Below are 22,774 nucleotides of genomic sequence, written 5' to 3' on the forward strand. Positions count from 1 at the left end.
TCTGATGCTCCAGAACAACTTCCTTGAACCGTGGCTGTCAAGGTTCTTCATTGACCATAAGAAAGACAACGCGTAAAACAATAAATGCTACCAATTGTTCTTGCTTTATTTTTTACACCTGGATAAGCAAAGTTTATTTCTGCATTTCTGTTCGCATTCCTTCAGACACAAGTATGTGGTTGCAAAAGACCAAATGCAATTCTGCTAACTGTACTCTCTTACACCTCTGTAGCACCGTAAGTCAACAATGCTGGGACAAAAATCTGAGATTTCTGGTCTTGACTCAGACACATGCCCCTTAGGTAATTTCATTTCAGGGATCTTATTCCCAATTCCTTAAAACAAACTTATTCCTTTGTCCTTTACATTTTGCATAAGAAACCATTACCATTTGTTATCAAGTGCACCTTGAACCAGAACTTCTTTTCCTTCTCCTATGTATTCCTTATTTTACATGCCTTACCGATTCTGAATAATTTTTCTTTCGGGGGGTGGGGTGTCCTACTATTGTTTAACTCAAGAAAAAATAAATCCTCTGCACAATATAATAATTAGAGTTTCTAGTCCATTCTAGTCCTATACCACTCCAATCATCCAATTATAACTTCTCAGGAAAAGCTAACTACAGTGGTCAAATCCCAAAGGAGGACAGAAGGAAGACAGTTTCAATTACGGATGTGCTTACCTCTCCTTTCAGTGACTTGGCAAAGGGACAGACTCCTCCTTCGTCCTTCCAGAACACACCCCATTTGGGGCAACTAGATTGTAGATGATAGCCTGGAGATGTTCAGCTACCAACTGCTTATTTTCAGAAACTCACAGGAGAGGAAGAGAAACAGCAAAAAAAAAAACAAACAAAAAAACCCCCAACCAACAAATCCCCGCAGTCTTCAGAACTACAGGAAGACTACTAAAGCCATTAAAGATTTACAAAAAAAAGTGCAGTACTTCCTCAGGACAACTGCAGCAGTCAAATAACTGCAGGAGAATGAAACATTCACCTTTCAGAAAGCAAGCAAAAACTCAACAGGAAAACCCACAATCAATTTTGACCTGCAGTAAGTATTTAATGTAAAGACTCACTGAGAGAGTATGTGTCCCCCAAATCTGAACTGTGATTTTCCTAGACTGAAACCAACCTTTGCCACAAGTTCTTGCTCTGGCATTTGGATAGAAGTAGAATGCAAGATAATGTAACTAATTCCAGCATCCTCTCCAGGAATCTGTTTTTAAAGAAGTTATCAGCAATACTTGCTGAACTTTCTACTGAAAATGGACTTCACTTTGGAAACAAAACAAGCCCTTGTAGCATTGGAGGCTATGTCAGGCCCCCCTTAATGTTTCAATGCAAATCAAACGACAAAAAAAGCATCACCTGTGAAAAGGAACAATGATAAACAACTTCTGTGTTTAGAAAGCTTTACACGAGGAGAAAACTCACCTCACAATAACCTACATTCTTCAAAGCTTTCAGATGAAACTGCTGCTCTACAAAAAATAATTCCATAGTAAACCACTCTGACTTTTCTTCAAAATGCCCTGGTACTGTGGCACAGCTAAACCAAGAATCACTTAAAAAAGTGATTCAAGCAGCTCCAAAATAAATAATTACAACAACAGATCGCCTCAGTAAAAAAACACAATCTCAAAAAAACCACACCCCACCCAAATTCCCCCCCAAAAAAAGTAAACCCAATCACCTTTAATCAAGATTTGATCACACCCTTTAGATTCACTAAGAAAATAATAATAAAAAAAGACAACAAATTAGCCTCATACAAATATGAATTTTATTTACAATTTTCCAAATTCTCAATCAAATCCAACTTCTTGGTTAAATGTGTAGCATTTCTCCTTTAAAGCAAATCAAACGTGTTCTTTTTACATTTGCAATATGGAGTCCATAGGTACATGCTATTTGGGGCTTCCAATGGAACAAATTTAAATCACTATGTGCACGTATAACACCGAAGGTATTTTGTGAAGAATCTTTCATCAAAATGTATCTGCCTCGGTGACGAACATTTTCATAGTCACTTTCTAATGACAAGTAGTTAGGAAGGTTTAAAACCCTATTTTACACCAGGACATACTGTTCGCATACATTTTGAGCTGTGTTACCGCGTTCATATTGCAAAGTTGCCTGCTCTATAAGCAATGCCACTGAAATCAGACTAAAGATAACCTACAGATTTAGATATTATTCAATGTGAATAAAAATGGCCATTGATGACTTTTACTTGGGTATGTGTAATTATGGGCCAAATCTGTACCTTATCTGGTACCTATGTGATGTGATCTGTTCTGAAACTTGAAACCACATGGGTAATTATAATAAAATCTTTTACAACTGTATTGCACATAAGTTCCTCAAAAGCACAAATCTACATAACTGTATCCTGAACTCAGAATTTACCGGCTCACTCCCATGAATAAAATGAACCAGATGGTAAAACTGTTTATTTTTCTCATCCCAGCGTCTATGAAAGAAGAGGGAGAAGATATATGCACTTTGGAATCCATTCAATTATTTCTTCTGCATGTGATTTGTACTTCAGAGATGAGGATTTTTAAAAAATAAAATAAAAAGCCAGACAGACCTTGGATTTATCTTTAAAAGTACCTTAAAAACATAACAAAAATTCAATTTAATTTTGATACATATTAAAACATTTTAGTCAGTTCTGCCAGACAGCATAACACGACAGAAATGCACAAGACTTTAAACATGCTTTAAAATGACATTCAACAAAGTATTTAAAATTTAATAAATAGCATACAATCACACACAAATACATTTCATACTGGATCTTTAAGCCTACTAAAAACAGACTGGCAAAGAATAAATAAAACAGTAGTTGACATTTTTGTTTTTAAAAGGTGTAGATTCCTGTTGTCACACTTGTAGCCACATATTAACCTGCTTATCACAAAATTGGATATTACGAGCTTTTTTCCCACTGATCTGTTTCGCTCCAACATGTAATATGATTAAAAAAATACACTAAAAGGGATTTCTTATTTTTCTTTTTTAAAAAACAACCAGTCTGCAACCAAGTAAACCAGTTTTTAAATACAATGAATAAATAGGGGAATTAGTAAAGCAACTTCAATTGCAACAAAAATGCAACACCCCAAGAAAAGAGCCATGGAAATATATAGCCATTGCAATATTAGACAATAATAGTACTTAAAGTGATAGTGCTTGTGCACTAAGCTCATTAGAGACCTTTAAATGATTTTAGTGCAAATCCCTTGAGTCCAAACAAGCTTTATACCCTACAGTATTAGGAAAAATCTATTACCAGTTGGAACTTATTCTGTAGTGTATTTGTACATATTGGATATTTAAAGAACTAACAGATATTGTAATATCTTCGGCCCTTCTTTACTTCAATCCAAACTACTAATGACTGGGGATTTCACAAACTATTTGACCGTAGATGGTAGTTTAGTAAAGTCAGTGCTATAAAAGCTTTTGCCAGTTTATCTATTGCATCTAAATTTCATAAATCATTACATTTTGTACTTCTGAATGAAAAAGAATGCTCCTGAAGAAAGATTCTCCTCCCTTTAAGTAAGTTCACATTATGATGAAATTCAAGAATATTTAGACAAAGTGTTGTATAAACTCAAAGAAAAGTACATATTTTACATTAACAATCCTTACCAGCATTTAGTATATTAAGTTACAAGCATGTTGGCAATAATACAACAGAGTCAATTCCTAAAGCAAAAATAATTCTGTACAAATTCACCTGTTAATATGGGGTTAAACAGGCAGCCAAGTAAGTCTTGAGCAGCCATGTTTCCGATTTGAACTACAGTACCAGGATAAACTAAATTTGAAACTATCTGGGATAACTTCAGTTTAAAGAGTAATCAGATTATACTGGATACACGCATTGAATATTAAGATTCAGAGCCATTAAAATGTTCGCTCTAACAATTCCATAACATCATCCAGTATAAGAAATGTTTAATCAATCACACAGGCTAAAATAGTTTTAACATAACATTGTCCTGGATTTTTTTAAAACTAAAACCTAGTTTTAACTGTGAAGTACAAAACAATGACAGATATTGCTCCAACTTGTACACAATCTTTCCTAAACAATCCGTACCTAGCAGAGTAATAATGCCTCGTCATCACTAGTTTCATTTTTCACTGTTGCTTCTAAGCAAGTGTCGGGTATCTGGGCAGTGTGCACGATGCCACAGCTCTCACAGGGGCCATCTCGACTGCACGACCTTACACCGTGATGTGTTGCACTGTAAGGCTGTCTAAGCCCTGGTCCTTGATCTGAGCTGAGATCAAGTAGAGGTCTTGAACAGTCATTCATGTCAAAGTCTGATGCTACATCAGAGACTGGAATTAACATTTCAACATCATCATCCTCTTCTCTTCCATTTACCCCATTATCAAGCTGTCTCAAAGGACTTTGGTTCTGATTCACTGAGCTTGATCTCCCTAATGTAAAGCGCACCCAGCGCAAGCCTTGAGTCATACGACTTAGCGCACTAGTGAGCTGGTGACGTGCGGGACTTGTGCTTGGGGGCTCTACACTTGTCACTTCTCTTCCACTATCCATGTTACCACTACTGCCGCTCTGAGCAGAGGAGCTCCCACATGCTCCGACTGTTGCTTCTATTGCTGTTGCAGGTGGGACTTTCTGTGGCAAGGTGGCAGCAACACCACCAACTGCTCCTGCTGTGTCTCTTCTTTCATTTTCTGTGTCTGTATCATCAGATTCAATTGAAAACAGACTTCTGTGAGTATTATTTCTTTCAGTTTCTCTGCTAGTACTTTGGCTGGCATCATCTCCATCTGCTGAGACCAATGCCAATGATCCGGAATGACGTGACCTTGCAAAATTGAAAATTCGATTCCAAATGTTACTTGATCTGCCCGCAATAGGAAGTCTGATTGAGGTAAATCCTAGCTGAGATCGTACTGCCAGTCTCAGGTTTTCCAGAACTGAAGCCTAAATGAGAAGACAAGCAACAATCAAGTACATCAGCACTGTTCTAACCAAAGTAGTATGACAACTATTACACAAAATGGCATACAGTCACAAAATTGAATATAGAGTCTTAAATATTAGAAAAAAATGTTACTTTAATATTGAGATCTGGTGCCTGTAGCAATAGTCTATTTTAAAAATAAAGCAGGTATGAAAGACATCTTATCTAAAATGCTGGTCTTGACAATGGGAATTAACTAACCCTTCAGTTGTTCAAAACTACGCACACACATTGGTATTTTTATGGAGTGTGAAATCATGGCTACATAGAAAGACTATGAAGCAACTACATTTTGTTATGTACCACTATGAAAGACTACCAATTTCATTAAGTCCTTCAAATTCCATTACATTTTAGTTCTGAAAAATAATTCAAAATATATCCAAAGCAATAGTGGTTACTTCAATTTAATTCAAACTAAGGATAGAAGAAAATTTCAGTAAAGGTACAGCTTTTTAAGAGCTCCACTACCAGTCTTTGACTGCAACCACTGCATAGCTGAGTTTTCCAGAATTGTCTTCTCTATCAAGAGATTTCATTTTAGTAAAACTCATTATCTTTAGGCCACCTCTGTAGAGTTTCAAGATGAAAAACAGGTCCGAGCAAGCTAAGTTCGCCTGAAAAGCATTATGGCTCCTAAACATGTTCACGGGCACCAAACCTGAAGAGTCCCCTACTGGTAGGGATGTGCAGGAAGCACTGGCTTGCTCCAAGTTACCTGTACCAGAGGACATGCACATCTGGGCATGAAAACTGCACTGTCTTAGCAGATTTTCTTCAGCTAATCCTACCTCAAAAGGCTTCTGAGCATAACTGCAACAAACTGGTGGAAAGTAATTTTGGAAAAGATGACAGCAAGCTGCATGTGTAAAAGTACAGAACTGTTTCCAAACAGAAACACACTGATCTCTTCTATAACCACAACAGCTCATCCATTAAGAATGGGAGATTCTACAGTGTTCATTATCAGCATTTATTAATAAGCTCATTAATAAGTTTTAGTTCAAATTTAGCTACTGAGAAATCTTTGGTGCCTTCTTCCTGATATGTTTTCAAAGTCTCTTGTGCAAATTGCAACTTATTTTCCATTTTTCCTCTGCGAAATCTTTTGTCACAAATCACAGCTGCTGCTTGCGAACATGTATGTGTGAAAGAATTAGTGAAATCTATGGCAGAATAAGTGTAATGAAATCAGAACAATTCAAAATAAAAACCAATTTCCCTTCTTATGTTCTTGTAATGATTTTTGTTACATGCTTAGCAATATTAACTTTGCTGTATTAACTGCAACACATAAAACAAGTTAATGCTAACTTCAGTACAGCACCACTGCAGGATCCCTGGACTTTTCCTCTATTCATAAGGGAGCTTTATAGCTGAAAGTCAGAGTTGTTTCCATAGAAATTAGTTCATCACCAATTATGACTTGCGCTAAAGATCCATCTGAGGGCTAGACATTATTAACTCCTATTTTCCAGCTTTTACTTTGTTACTCATTCCTGTTAATTTTATTGGATTTTACAGCGTTGCCTTTGCCACCACCTTTTCTTTGCACAGTGGGCGTGATCATATCTAAAGACATGCACAGGGTACAGGAACTACAATTTTGCATTAGAAGTCTCAATTCTTCTTTCCTAAATTTCAAAGTTTTACCTTGCAATTTCAACTTATACTACAACATCAATACAGAACATACAACTAGATCTACCAATCTTTTACTCTTCATGCAAGAGGAATTCTATAGTGTCTGCTACTGTCATTCATTAACAAGAAAAAAAGTCTGCAAAGAAAACAATGTGGGGCTATCATAACATGATTTCATTCAATAGCCAATCCTTAGTATCATAACATAGGCCTGAAAAGGGAAAATGTTGTGGAACAAAAAAAACGCAGAGGAAAGTTAAAGTAGCTTTATTTCAGTCTCCCTAAAATTTAAGTGGTCTGCCTGCTATTTTTGAATCTTACCTGATTTGGTGAACAAACAGGAAAATCTTCAACTGGTGGAATTAAACCCTGGGCAATTAATTGCCCATAGGATGGAGGAGCTTCTCTTCTTAACAGTTCAGCCTCAACCCTTGACAAATGAGTTTCAAAAGATCTTTCAAAAAGAAGAGAAATTCATAAGACTATAACATATGCTTAAAGTAAAACTACATCAGATGGTTATAATCTGAAACAATAAATTTAATCAGAAATTTTTATTCATTTAATTGAAATTTAATTGACGAAGACTATAGAGTAAGTCCTTGCAGTATTCCAGTGGGTCTACCTGAGACAAAACAACAAAACCAACCTAACAATAAACTCCTAAAAAATGCTCAAAGAAGCATAGGCTAAATATAAAAGGCACCATGAGGGATGCTGATATTTTCTAAAAACTGCAGAATGCTTAAGCCTAGTGTGAGATAGTCTCTAACAGATGAAACATGCTGTTAAATACAGAATGGACGCCGAACTGCAAAAATGCAGATTTTCCATACTTTTTTTTGTAACATCTGAAAGCTTAATTCTCTATAGTTAAGTGATCAAAATACTTCTATACCTTTTTAACTAACTGTCCAAGAAGGAACAATGCCTTTAGAAAAAATATGCAAGAAAAACTGTAGGTCAATAAAAATGTTTCAAATATAACAATAGAAGATATGAAAATATTTTAAAAATTGAAGTTCTTGAGGTGATCTGTTCTACTTACCTTCGCTCAAACATCCTGAGTGAGTACAATTTACAAGTACATCCCAGTGCAATGACAAGCAGCAATCCACAAATAAGACTCCCAATGACAGCTGCAGTTATTACTCTAGTGGGCACAATGACTGGGCAATTCTCTTCATCACTGCCATCACCACAGTCATCTTGAGAATCACAAACCCAGCTCTCAAACACACAGCGGTTATTTTTACAATGAAAATTTCCTGGCTGACAGAAGAAACAATTTTTTTCATCTGAACCATTAGGGCAATGATTCTGGTAGTTGCAGCGATCTGAACGAGGGTAGCAAACACCATTTCGAGAGCAAGGAAACTCATCTCTCTGGCACATGGTGCAGTTGGTTTCATCCCTCCCATTTGGACAATGCCAGTAGCCATCACAGCGTTGTTGCTCTGTGTAGCAACCCCAATTTCCTCCACATGGAATTTCCCATGGCAAACAGAAGCCATCTACTTGATAGGTGGCATTGAATCCTCTTGCAGCATTCACTTTGTCAGCACAAAAATGCACTCTTATCTGTCCTGAGGATGAAACAACTGTGAGGGGAGCATGAGAGTCAAACGCTGTTAGCATGCGCAACAGCCTCTGGGGATTCTCCTCCAGTCCATCATATATTTTGACATAGTCTCCATATCCTGTACCATCAAGTTTAAAATCAGTAAATCGCAAAATCACTTTGCGGTGGTCACCAGTGTCTATCAGCCAGGTACAGTTGCTTCCAGGTGGATAGAAGTCAGGATAGTTGGGAGAATTGAAAGTACCATAAAAGTATTTTAATGGCTGCCCACATGTTGGCACACCGCAGCCTATTTCATCTGTTAGATCAAGACAATCTATGTTACCATCACATTTTAAAGATTCTGGAAGGCAAGTGTAAAGCTTGGTGAATGGAGAAAGACACCGAAACTGATTGCAAGCACAAGGTTGAAAGGAAGAATCTGTTGGAGGATTTGCTTTGGTGCAGACTTCTTCATCTGAGTTGTCTCCACATTCGTCCATATTATTACATTTCCAGCTTTCTGGAATACACTTCCCATTAGCGCAATGAAACTGGTCACAGTCACAGTTTGGTTCCTCAGATTTCCCTGAAAGAAAAAAAAAGAAATTATGAAAATATCCTTTTAGAATTTAGCACTTTTATGGTTTGTGTCACATTAATTTGCTGCACCAGGTAGTTCAGAATGGCAAAACAACTATTAAAAATTCTCTGTAACTCATCACAACTTTCATTAAGTTTTGAGATAAAACAGATTTCTCAAGTCAAAATTCTGTCAACGTATCAGTATGAGCATCATCCTTAGCTGTTTTCTGTCCAATAACTTTAACCTAAGCAAGAAAAAAATGCTTATTGACAGCAACTGAAAAATCTGGCTTCTAAGGTCCTAAAAATAAGTCAGAAACACACTGTTTATCTCCTCTATGTCACTTGAAATACAGAAAGATTTTGTCCTGCAGCACCAGTTACCTTCTCAAATTCTTTCTTGTAAAAGCAGTCAGACTTCTCTCCCGTATTCATAGGTTCCTAGCTTGTACCAAAGGATCTTATGATGAGAAAGAAGCTGACAGTTTAAAATTACCTATTACCACCAACTGAAGAGGGAAACTTCTCACCTATTACCACTGTTTCCACCTGCCTTTCCCTCCAGTAAATAAGAGGAGAGTGCAGCAGATGCAGGAACACATACTTAAAACTTTCAAAAAAACCCCAAAATTAGGCTTTAAAAGATAAGGATCCAACTATTGGTCCAGAAAACATGGAAACGTGGGCAACGGGAGTTTTTGCTATTTGGAGGGGTTTTTTTGTTTTTGTTTTAACTTCTGGGAAATAAAGTCAAGAGACCACTTTATTCAAGAAAATGTGGTCTAACAGAGATTCATTTAATTAAAGTTCCAGCCATGTTAAACAGTGAAGTATAACTGAGAAGCAATCTATCTCACCTCCGGAACAACTTATCTGAGTCAAATATCACTGTATCATTTTAAATCACTGCAACTTTAAGAACCACAGTACAGAGTGTAAAATTCGCAATAAAATAAACAGCCATGGTCAGTCCTCCAAAAAGATCTGTAATGCAGATGGTCCTACACAGCAGTAGTTCCAGAACTAATAGATAAATATACACTGTACTTAGGGTTTTAAGAATGAAACAGAAAAGACAGCATGATGAACTTGCTAAACTATAAACTTTCCCAGAAGCAGCAGGTTCTAGCTTGTTTTGTTTTGCAATAGAACAATTCAGACCAGAAAGCATCCCTGAATGTCACCTAATCAAATCATCTGCTCAAAGCAAGGCTAACCGAAGTCTGATTGGGTCATCTGGGGCCTTGTCTCATCAAGTATTTTCAAAGTTCCAGTGCTTAACCACACCAAGTCCTGATATCTAGCCTGAATTTCCCTGGCTGCAACTAATCTGCTGTGAAAGGTCAAGTCATATCACACCTCTGCTCTCCTTTTTGCTATTTTAGTATTCTAGAAAGCATTAAAAAGAAATACTCTACCTTGAAATAAATTTTTTTTTCCAAAGTGCAACACTGGCATTTTAAAAACTTCACAAATGCTAAGGTTTTTAAAAAATAAATGCAAGAAATAATGAAACAAACAAGTGTGATAAATCCTATAAGCACTGCTGAAGAGTGTTCAAGTGAACAAATTTACTGACAAAGTGGAAGGAGAACAAAATATATGTCCTGCCAGTGATTATGTTTTAGAAAATGCTTATTTCACTAAGAAAAAAAAGAACAATTTGGTATAAAAGATACCATCTTCTCATTCTGTAAAACAGATAAATGTATATATCATCCATATCATCCATACATATCATCCATAATATTAGTATGGACCTTGGCCTTGAATTTGAAACTTGTAAAAGTGAACTACTAGACCTGTCCTGCCTAGATTGAATGACTGTGCCCCATAGGTGGCAGGCAATATAGCAGAATAAGCATACGAAGATCACTGAACTCATTCAGGTACCGATTATACTCTATCTCAATGCTTCTACCTCACAGAACCTGGAAAAAGGTTGAATAGAAAGCTATAACATTGAGCTGTAAAGATTAATAGCATCACTCTAGTAACAAAACAGGACACGATTTCAACCTAAGCTCTTCCTTCTGCAGGCTTTTAAACACCTGAGAAAAGAGCCGTCTACGTGATCCTGATTTAACATTTTTAATTACCAATCCGGAAGTCATTACATCAGGAAAGTTTACATAGGCATCAAAAATTAGATCATAAAATAATAAGATGTACAAAATAAGACTCTGTGCAAGCTGTACTACAAAAGACTAGTACAAGATTAAATAGCAGAACCCATGGACAGTTGTAGCCAAAGGACTAACCCAAACCTTCCAAGCATTTCAGTGAACATAAACCTTTGTACTTATTCTTAACTCCGTTTTCCATTCTACATCACCATTAGTAAATTCCAACCTATTTTAATATCCATAATTAAAGAGGCTAATTAAAAGGAGCGGGAGGAAGAGAGAGGAAAGACAAGTGACACTAAGTTTACCCCTCTTAACTGTCAAGTCAAGTACCCCTCTTAACTGTGATTTTGTTGTTGTTTCGTTTGTTTAAAATGAAATGCAAGTATTTACCAGCAAGATATAATTTATTTTCAACAGAAATGAATTCAAACACATGGCCTATCTTCCACATCAGATTTTAAACACGGGGCTCCCTAGCAGTCCCTTATAAACCTATAATCTATATTGTTTATCATTCCAGCACAGCTAGGGCCTCACTTGCATCCATGAAGTATTATTATTTTCCGCTTTTTTCAAAGACCACATGCCACCTTTGAGAGTAGCACTAAGAACACCGAATAGTCTATCAAGGAATTAAAATGAGCACTACTGTATGATGCCAATGAGAAGAAATTAAAAAACCAAAATGGCACAGCTGAATGTACAGCAAAAATCTTGTTAGTATTTCAGGAATCTACTTTTCACACTGAAAAGTAGAAACAATCACATGATTATTAAAGCAGATTTGTCAACTCTTCTTCTATACACACGTCAGTTTACAATATCAGAAGACTTCTCTGATTGCTGAAACACTACACTCCCATCTCAGTCATGAAATACTTCCCAAGTATCATAACAAGCATAGAGACCAAGGTCAAACCCAAGTTTCAGCAAGGTTTGTTCAGAAAAAAACATCAAACCAACAATCATACAAAAAAAAATTTAAAAGACATCAGATTAAAGTCTTAAGTACTCTAAACACTGTATCACTGCATGATGCTAACAAAAAAAAAATCACATAACAGTAAAAATTGCTTATGATTGAATATGTTACAGCTTCTTCCACAAGAGGTTACATACTGAAACTGTTTCAAGATTGGCGGAAAAGAGAGGAAAGGATTTTCACAGAAGATCTTCTGAGCCTGTGGCCCACCTCCTCTGCCCATTCCATACCCTTATCCAATATGTCCCTCCTTCTCAAAGCTCATCAGGTAGGAACACTGCTGCCTTCCCTCTATACCTAGAGGGCAGGGAGAAAAGCAGGGCAGAAGCCAATGCCTCAGACGATAATAGCATGTGAGAAGGCAGTTATCAGAAACAGTGGTAGAAGGTGACTCATAACACAGCAACTTTTTTTTCCCCCATGGTGTTTTTGTGATGAGACAGAAAGCAAAACTCTGGTAGAACATTGCCCTGAAAGCTGAACCATCATCAGATGCAACGCTTCTCTGAAGACTTGCTAAGTTTCAAGGAGCTGAAGGATAGGGAGAACTTTTTTGTAGGCTTGAAAACAGGCTATAGAAAGGGACAGGCCTGCCTGGAAACACTAGGTTTGTAGAAGACTGACAGGGTGGAGGAAGCCATTAGGCAGACAAAGTGCAGAACACACAACAGAAGCAAACATGGCTTGCTTAGACTAGAGGAGATCAGGGCTTGGAGGAGTAGTTTTGAAGATGAGTGGCACTGAACAGCTGTAAGAGCACCAATTGTTTTACAGAGGAGAGGAGTTAAAACCTAGTACTTGGAGATTGGAGCAGGTCAGACAGTGGAGTACAGGCATTCACTGAGGAAGCAAGAGAATGTGAAACCAATATGAAAACAAAGAGAAATGAAATTAAGTATTTTTTATGATCAGTACACAGAAATCCATGATCATGTTCTTATAGAATGTCCTAGTATTACTTAAGGCCAGTAAAAAAGTTTGGAGCTGGTTTTACCCATGACTCCCTCTTGACAACAGCTATTAGAGCAAGAATTACCCACAGTCACAAACTGTTTCTAGTGGTAAATAGCCTTATATTGCATAATTGAATTATCCAAGAAAAATTTTGCATGTAGAAAACCATGCCTATTCTTGGCTAGAGTAATGTATCATATTCACAGGTTTTTAAATTGTGAAGTTTCTTTAAAAAGAGTATGCCTTCGCAAGATTGGAAAAAATGATGCAAAGAAAAAAAATCCCACCATTTCTTCCTTCTTTTGCCCTGTTTATGCTACGCAGAAGTCTACCCAACTGTTTTAACAACTAATTTTATTATGATGAAAAAATTGTAAATCTTAAGTCATGTTGGAAAAACTTTCCAAGCTGCCTAGTATTAACAGTCAGCCTCCCTGCAAGTCATTCACTCTGTTTATTACTGTGAACATTAATTCCCGCTCTGAATAGTCAAGTTGTTCGTGGGTTCAAAATAACCTACACAATGTATACTTACAATAAGCCTTGAATCAACTACAGAAAATACCTATGCTGTACCCTACTATAAGGAAGTAGTTCTTGGAACAGAAAAAAAATGAAATGAGGTATCATTTGAGACATACCAGCAAAGTAGGCTAATCTGAAGCCTTTTCTGGATATGCTATCATCTGAATGAAATTTGATCCAAACGTGATCCTGTGTAGAGATGTATGGTGAAGGAATGGAGGAGCCACATGCTCTGTAGCCTTCAATATTCTTGTAGCTTCCAATTGTTAACCAATCTGAGCTGCATCGTCGTGATCCCTGAACATCAAAATCTTGAAAGCTGGGGGTGGGGGGAAGAAAAAAGTAAAAAAAGAAAAGGTCAAAATTGCTACTGAACCGGGTATTACACAATGAAGCTGATGAACTGCCACACATGAAAATTTGCTCTAAGTTCTTCTCTGGACTGAAATAGAGAGTGGTTTCTCTACCCTGTAAGAACAGGATTTAATTTTGTAGTGATGATACTTTCATTAGGACAGCAAGAATCCATTCTTTAACCAAAATATTGCATTCATCACCTAAAGCAGTTCAATTTCACTATAAAAACATTAAGTCTTCCTTTAAAAAAATTATAAATAAATATGTTAATGAAATTGTCTTTATGATTCTCACTCAATGACTTTTACACACTACTAAGTGGTTTTACTTAACCTAAATTTCATCAGATGGATTTAAGGAAACAACGTGAGAGAAAGAACTGAATTCTCATAAAACTAAACTGTGTGAAAAAGTTTATAAAGTATTCTAGCAGATGAAGAGCTCTACCTACTTTACGTTGCATTTATGCCAGTTTAATATTTAGCAGAAAGACTGTTTAAAGGAGTAATTGATGTCAAAGCAAATACTTCATTATGAAGAGCTGTGTCTTAGGTCAGCAGGTCTGTACTGCAAATGGAGGTAAATCTGCAGCTAACACTGTTTCATGATCAGCCTGTAAGGCAGTGCTAATTTGTATCTTGATGGTAAAACAAGCCTAGTTTTCCCTTGTGGCACAACTTTTGTACATGACTTCTATAGAAAAGAAATAAGGTTCATGAAACAGGGAAGAGCTCAGTGCACCAAAAGACAGCACTTCTAAAATTTCAACCGTATCTGCTGATTTACTATTTTTAAGCACGCCATGAGACTTCAGAGCAACAAAGCATTACAGAATTTCCCCTACACATTATTAATGGAAAATTCTTATACTTCAGAGATACTAATAAGAAATCAAATAAACGGGCACACAGAAATTTTTTCTAGTCACCAACTCTAAAGCTGAAAAAAAAACCCCACCCCACTACATGGCTGAACAGCAAAGCAGATAAAAGGAAAGGCAGAAAAAAACCAAAACAGAACTCCTACACTTGCAGGAAGGAAGAGGAAATTGGTACACACACAACCAGTACTTCTTGAATCCATGTAGTTAATACATGAGCACTGTTACCTTATAGTAATGATCTCCCCTGGGTTTGCATGGATGTACCAGCTACAGTTCATTCGGGCAGGATACTCAGAGGGCCACCCTGGACTTGTGATTATCCCACTTGGTGACTGAATTTGTTCTGGTATATCTCCACAAGCTAGAAAACATATACATATTGAAAGCAATTAGATTAATGCCATTTTTTTTAAAAGCCAGTAGGACTAAAATCAATCAACATTTATCAGAGAAAATATCCTATTTAGTTAGATGAGGTAGCAGTGGAAAAGTCTAAAGGAGTTAATAATGGACACAGGTCACAACACGTCAGCCAAAGGATGTTTTCCAGTGTTAGCAGTACAGAAGTTTATACTAGTGTCAATTAGTACTACAGATAAAAAAAAAAAAAGATTATTTTATACAGATGTTGACAACTTTACTAGTAATGTGAAAGATTTTGGATTTCCTAGTTTTATTTTTAGCCTTAACAAAGACTGAGTTCAATTTACCTATGCCTTTACACCTTATATTGAAAAATGCATTAGAAGGTAAAAAATAAATTAAAGCAAAATAATCAAGTAGTTGAAATTTCCTGTGTTAGGAAGACCCCAGTGCCTGACCATCCTTTAAATACCCTCTTCCAGTCCTTGGAATGGAAATGATCTTCATATGCATGATTCCAATGCGTGGAAGGCAAAGAGCCGTTATTGCTGCACACTTCATTTATAGATATTACAAGTGAGGTTTACAAGAAATTATTCTTAAGAGGGACTTGTATAACTACATTGCTGACAATGGAATAGAAAGCTTGTATTCATAAGACTAATTCTATGCAACTGAAATAACTCAGACATTTATATTCTTACTTTATTATAGATGTAACTTTCTGTGTTGGCCTTAACTCAGTTGCTTGTTCCTTTCACTGGAATGTTCTCGGCTCTGCTGATTTTATTTTAAGCAATGTACTTAACTAGTTTTGTGGTTTTGCTTAGTTGAGGTTTTTGCACCTTAGCAGCCTTATATCCAACATCTGTCATACTGGATATTCACAAGCTTCACATAAATAGAAAGGCCAGAATACTCTCACTACAGAGCCTGTAAGTACAATTAAGTTCCAGGGGTCCTTTTATTTTACAATTTCCTCACTTCTTGTCCAAAACTTGCGGTCTCTCAATATTTACTGGTAGCACAGTTACACACAGTAGTTTAAACACAACAACTATTACACATGAGGAGGCATTCTCATTGTTTGATGATCAAAACCTTGTAGAATTTTTTAAAATTCTGAATATGTATTTAGTTAAAATAACAAATCAGAACTGGTGCAGTGAATAGTATTTTTCACGTTTCTCATTCACGCTGCACAGTTAAGTAATAACATACTTTGGCTATAGACTGTAGGGCCTGTTGTAGTATCTAGGGACAAAAAAAAAAAAATCTCAAATACAGAAAGATATTTTGCCTGAATATCCAACCCACTATCCTCTGGAAACTTTAGTGGTTTTATTTTGAGCAAAACCTATAGGTGGTGCTCTAACACCGTGATATTTTGGAACACTGCTCCTGAAGGACTGGAAACAAAAACTGGTTATTCATAATTAAATGTTGAAGTAAAATAGTAGTTTTAACGGGTCTGAAACAAAAATGTCTGCAAAAAAAAAAAATGCATAAAACTCTTTGTACCAAGCTTGCAGATGTCAGCAAGCGATAACGTGCACTACTTAATTACTACTGAAATAGCATTCAGCTTAAAGTAAGTTTTCTACACATGAAATTTATACTATTAAAACATAAACCTACTTTTTGATATTTACAAATTGATACACTATGTTTTGTCATGGAGAAATCTGCCTAACAAAAATCTTACCCTAGAAAATAAAAACAATCCGTTCAACACATGTTCATTCTATTTAACAAAGTTTGCCTCCAAAAGCTTAAGCTTCCTATCTGTTGAATAGGAACCTCCAAACACTGCTAGTAACTCTATATTACTATATGATTAGCTTTGCAATCATTAGCTGGCATAGCACACCCCGACAACTATAATCTACTCAATCCAATCCCTGCAGCAGTACAAGGAGTGACTTTTACTTGCTATGCAAGTTTGTATGGAAGAAATTCCACACTGAAAGCCTGCATAACCAATGTAGTATTTTCAGAGCACCATGAAAACTTCCAGTTTTACTCAAATTCAGGTTTTTAGCCTTTATTTGCAATACCTATCATACCCTTAGGCTTCCTATATCCTTTTCTTCATTACTGCTTTTTCCGTTTCCGCTAAACCTAACACTAAAGAGCTGAAAGCAAAGTAGGACCATTTCCAGCACCATCCAATATGGGAAGAGAGAAGCAGACTAAAGAGGGCATGAGGAAGCAAGAATGATCAGAAACACTAAATTACAGCGTGGAGTGAACAATACTGTGCTACTGCTGTACAAGAGAGAAAAATTAAACTGAATAAAGCATGCATATGACAAAGGGGGGGGGGTTTAAAAAATAAAAAGGAATGGACTTGCAAAGAGAATTATAGCTTCCTTAACTGAAGGTTAGCAAGATAAACTAAATGTACTTGCATATTTGGTATAGAATCAGGCACTAAAACCTTACTTAGGAGACAAAAGAAATCCCGTATTCGCTTAAAAAGTGTATAAAGTTCAACTGTGTAGAAGATGCATTTCAGAAGTGCTATCATCTTGAGAGAGAATAACTTCTCAGATTTTTTTGAAATCAAGGATAACCTTTTGAAATAGAACAGTTCTAAAAGGAATTTACATCATAAAGGCAATAGCAAGCCTTTAAAAATCCATTCCCGACCCTCTGCCTAACTAGGATGTTTCTTCTAAATCTTTTGAGAATATAATGGAACAGACTATTTCTGTGTTTCTAAACATGAAGAATGTGAGCAACATCAAGTAGGGCATAAGAATCAAAAAAACAATTCAACTGACATCACTTAAAAAAACCATGTACGATTAGAGGAAAACTAAGTCTCACTAAGTTGGGGAGAATTTGCACTTCTAATTTCAGTTGCTAGTGGCCCTGCAGGCATTTGACATACAGGTCCTTTGTGTCTATAGGAACTTAAAATTACAGGAAAACTGAGTAGGCCTGGAATAAATTATTAAAAATATTTAAAAAAATAAGAAAACAGCACAACGAAAATTACAGTCAGAAAAAAAACATGATAAGTTTGTAATGGAGATAGAAGCACAGATCAAACAGTAGGCTGCATCTTGGAGAAGCACAGACACATTGACACCCATGCCTGAGATGTTTTCAAATCTCATGCTGGTGATAAGATTCTTGGGTGGAAACAATTCCCTCCAGCATAACCATTTCTACAAGGGTTTTGTTTCTGCCTACAGTCCTCTCAATTCCCCTGTATTTTTTGATACATTTCTACTAAGCCATCTCCTACCAAATTTAAAATCTTTCCTTTGCAAGTCTGTTTTATTAACAATCTATTTGCAATTTTGTTTGTTATGTTGCTATAAGTCTGTTCAGTAGATTGTAATACTATAATTAGGACTGAAAATATTTCTGCAGAGAGGATAAGCTGTGTACATTGTTTTCCGGTGTGTATAGATTTTCTTGGAGACTTCTTAAAACTACATACAACAGTTGCCTTATTGGCTTCTTCCCGAAAGTTCTTCACTGCCCACGTTATGGAATATGACCATAATCTATCTAAAGGATGTTGACCTGATAAACAGATGAGAACTAACAAAATCTTTACAGTACAAAATTCAACTTGCAAGTTAAAACAAGAAAATAATAGAGAAATGCAATGCAAAAATTCTGTAGCAGGATCTAGAGAAGTAAAGTACTTGTAGCAACAGTGAACAACATGTCAAGGAAAAAGTCACTTCAGAAAAGCAGGAAGAGGGAGATTAGGGATTTATCTTCACAGTAATGCCAGGAGATTAGTTGAAAAGATAAAAGAATTAGCTTTCAATGTGAACCACAAGATGATAAGGTATGCATTATATTGGACATGGTAAGGACATGAATGCAGCTGGATAAATGATCTGAAGGTGTTTAAAACAGCTTAGAGTAAAAAGAGAATAATGTTGTGATAAAGTCTAAACCATGAATAGGGAGGATAATTATTGCATTTGTAACTCTCAGGAGCCACTGAAAGTCTTATTTGGAGAACTACTGGGGAAGAATGCATAGGAATCTTTGCCTCCAGGTCAAGCTGTAAAGCTCCAATTTAAAATGCCCTTTGCTCTGCAGTACAGAGATACACTCGGTGAAAAAGAATAATGATATATATTTTTAATTGATTTGAAAAAGTGTTTTCACAAATGTAGAAGCTCTTCACTATGGACAGGTGAGGGGCGTGATGACTGGTTTTCCAGTTGTAATAATTACGGTGCTATAAACCCCAAAGACAGATGTGAAAATATTTCTCAATTTAATATTTTAAAGGCATAAACACTTCTTCAGTGATAGCTTATACACAAGAGAACATTCGATTATTGCTGTTGGTACAGAAAGCATGCTCACGTATTAGAGGTGTCCCTGCAACTTGGCAGATATAACAAATGCCACACAGGTCTGTGCTATTAAAACATAATTTAGTAAGGTAGGTCATACAGTCTTACAGCAGCAGCATGAAAGGAAATCTACCATCAAGACAAACATTTCATTTGAAATCCCTTCTTAGTAGCAACTCTCCAAAAAAATTGCTTGCTTGGTCTTAACACCAAGTTAAAGCTGGGTTTAGAAAGACTAAAGGCCTGATGTCTTTGGTTCTATTTTACAGAAATTCTGATTTAAATTGTTCTGATAAATATAAACCTGCCCAGGTATGTTTGATTAAATATATAATCTGTAAGTTCAAAAACATGTTTGGGGGAGACACAAAAAGGAACACAAAAGGAACACAAAAATCATTTAAACTCATCCCCATCCTTTATACTTGGGCCAAATATGTAACATTTAAGATGTACATACAAAGAACTAAGAAAAATGCCTACGCACTTCCTTCAGGTTTTCGTTAACAGACCACCCCCATCGCTATTATTCAAAAATTCTCCAGTGAAGAATTTTCATTTTATATTAAGATAGAAACTTCAAGTGCATGGTATTTTTCTCCAGTGGGAAAGCTATTTTAGAACACAGGATCACTAGAATTACATGCGCGCGCATATATATATATATATTTTTTTTTTAAAAAATTTATTTTGAAATGGAAGTCCTCGCTTCATCTTTTTTCTCAGTAGTTAAAGGTCTGTCTACCAGCTGCTTTTATGTTGCTTAGGAAGTACATTGTGTTCTTCTCTTCTTGGCACTGCCTATTAAAGCATGCTGGCCACAGTACTGAAAGCAGTCAGAAATTCCATTCACCTCACACCCAGCAGATGCTTTTCTGTCTGTACCGCGACCTCTGACATGACTGTTGCAGTAAACAAAAAGGTGAAGGGTTGTTAAAACATACCCTGAAAACTGCATAGCTTGATTTTAGGATGTGTATCTTGTACAATCCAATTCCAGCAAAAACTGTTCAATATTGGCAAGTACCTGTGCTGCTGTTTGCTTACAGTGTGCCACAGATGTACAACATTCTTTGTGATGCAGCATAAGAATGGATAGCAAAGTTGTTCTATAATAGACTTTTTACAATCTTTGAGTGGCAAACAATGGTAGGGAAGAAGAAAGTACTATGAGGCAACAGAGATCATCCACTGACCATACATATATCCAAAAACTTAACCGTGTGCAAAAGTAGCAATGTAATGTTTGAAGCAATACTGCAAGGATAACTAGAGTAAGATGTGCAAGCTGTTGTCAAAAAAGAACGAGTTTGCATTTTAACTCTTATTTTAGAAGGATGTGAAAATCACTCTGATTTCCAGGGATCATGGAAACAATCAGGCTTGTATTCTTCTACCCACTGAGGAAGGGAGTTTCTCCCCCCATCTGCACACATTCCGAGTATCTGTATCATAAACAGGACCAGCAGCTTAGTTGACACTGCCTAACATCTGAAGAACAGAGACTATACACTGGTATTGCATAATGCTTTAATAGATGTACAGTCATATCACTGGCACAGAACAGTCAACTGTGGCTGCTGCCCAGAAGAGGCCTAAGACTGACTTACTGGAAGAGAATGCAGTGACCTTTAAGCAGCATGAACTGCTTTTATACACAATAATCTCCCAGCATCTCATCAGTTTCTCAGTTTTATGAGTTCTGAAGTTCTTTTTATTTCTTGTCTTAGGGAAACTGTGCAGTCAAGTATACAGTAGTTTCAGTTACTGCTTCAATCTAATCAGGTGAAACAACTCCTGGATTTATATTATTTGATAGTAGCAGTGTCCAAAATTACATTTCAATAAATTTCATTTCACAAAAACTTTACCGTGGAAAGAAAATATCAATTCAACTTAAACCAACTTTTCTCTTAGTTCAATGTTTGTATGGAGAAATAATTAAGCAGTCCACTTAGAAAGGCATAATCTGTTCATGAGCATGCAGGTATCAATTTTATCTTATGAGAATTTTTCCATGTTCCAGTTGCTTCATTCCTTATTACATGCTGCAAAAGGCAGTAATAATTTTTATAGCCAAATATCTCTTCATAAGATACCAGGTGGCTTTCAATATTTACTATTTAAGTCATGCATGAAATTTAAACATTACAAAAAATGACTTACCCGTTGACACTCCTGAAATATGCACATTTTCAGAATGTTCTGCAAGAGCACCATTTCCTAAAATTAAACATAATGAATAAGCTAATTTCCAAGATAAAATTTGTAAAAATTCGTCAGATACCCTTTTACAGAACAGAAAGAACAAACCTGAAGTTATTTTAATTAATATTAAACATTAAATGTCCTGCATTCATTCTATGATAAAACTTAAAGAGAAAAATATAGAAAGAAAGTTATACAGAACGAAAATAAAAACCGAGCATCATTAGTGTACTAGGGACAATTAAATATACTAGAAAGTTACGGAAAGTGAGACTGATAGTAGCAAAGAGCTTTGAGAAACTTCAAGCACTGTAGAAGGTAGATTCTGCATGATTTTCACCGAAAGATATTTTCTTTTCAAGGAAGGTTTATTTCAATGTATCTTTCCTGTCTCCTCCTAGATCAATATGTGTAAGTAAATGCTATACAAGTACAGACACCTGTGGGAAGACATCCACCTGTTCCACATTGAACTGCAGCCTATACCCCTTATCCAGAAACATGTCTCAGATACAGCCAGGAACCAGCTGCTTTCAGAAGTAACTCCTCAACATTTGTTAAAACTAAGTATACTTGCAAAGTTAATGACCACATGGATCTCATTGTTCAAGAGTTATAGACAAGGAAGTTACTCCTCTGAATCTCATACCACTGTGTACTCCTGCAAAGTAAAAGTCATCTGCTACAGCAAAAACATTTGCTGACTGGTGGTAGCCCTGTTACATATGTGACAGATCAAGTTGCATTCGTACAGATGGCCCCTACAGAAAAGCTCTCATTCTCCTCTCCTTTATTCAACATCTTTTCTTTTAACATTTACAACAGATTTTTAATAAAATCTTCCAGGCATTTCAGGAAAAGAGCGCTATTTGCACAAATAAGCTGCTCTGAACATAGCCAATGAATCCAAAATCTAAAAAGTATCACTAAGCAAATTTTAAACCCTCTTAAAGCCTCAAAGTTTTGTAATACTGAAGATTTGCTATGTCACACAGATTTTCATACACATTAAATCAGTTGTTCTACAGGCACTGCAATGTAATTGTGATGTGTTTGGATAACAAGAACCTTGCATACATGAAGAAAATTCAAATTCCTTTTATATCAAGCTTAGAGACTGTTAGAGTTGACCTGGACTATATACACCTACGCAAGCATCTCAGTGCCCATCCATTGCAGTTGTTATAAATAAAATATTTCAGCAATTGCTCACAGAGTTGA

General features: G+C 36.2%; 1 protein-coding gene across 1 annotated transcript in view; it reads right to left on the reverse strand.

Moving 5' to 3' along the window:
- Positions 1-1,767: 1,767 nt before the first annotated feature.
- The window catches only part of LRP12 (LDL receptor related protein 12), a 46,339-nt gene continuing 25,332 nt past the window's right edge, over positions 1,768-22,774 (reverse strand). Inside the window, exons 2-7 of the mRNA XM_069854447.1 lie at positions 21,512-21,568; positions 14,871-15,006; positions 13,522-13,724; positions 7,718-8,819; positions 6,991-7,123; positions 1,768-4,985 (exon numbers count right to left, since the gene is read on the reverse strand). Coding sequence (XP_069710548.1) covers positions 4,125-4,985; positions 6,991-7,123; positions 7,718-8,819; positions 13,522-13,724; positions 14,871-15,006; positions 21,512-21,568 — 2,492 coding nt within the window. The 3' untranslated portion in view covers positions 1,768-4,124. The remainder of the gene's footprint in view (positions 4,986-6,990; positions 7,124-7,717; positions 8,820-13,521; positions 13,725-14,870; positions 15,007-21,511; positions 21,569-22,774) is intronic.

This window comes from Phaenicophaeus curvirostris, chromosome 3 (assembly GCF_032191515.1).
Source record: "Phaenicophaeus curvirostris isolate KB17595 chromosome 3, BPBGC_Pcur_1.0, whole genome shotgun sequence".
Classification (NCBI taxonomy): Eukaryota; Metazoa; Chordata; class Aves; order Cuculiformes; family Cuculidae; genus Phaenicophaeus; species Phaenicophaeus curvirostris.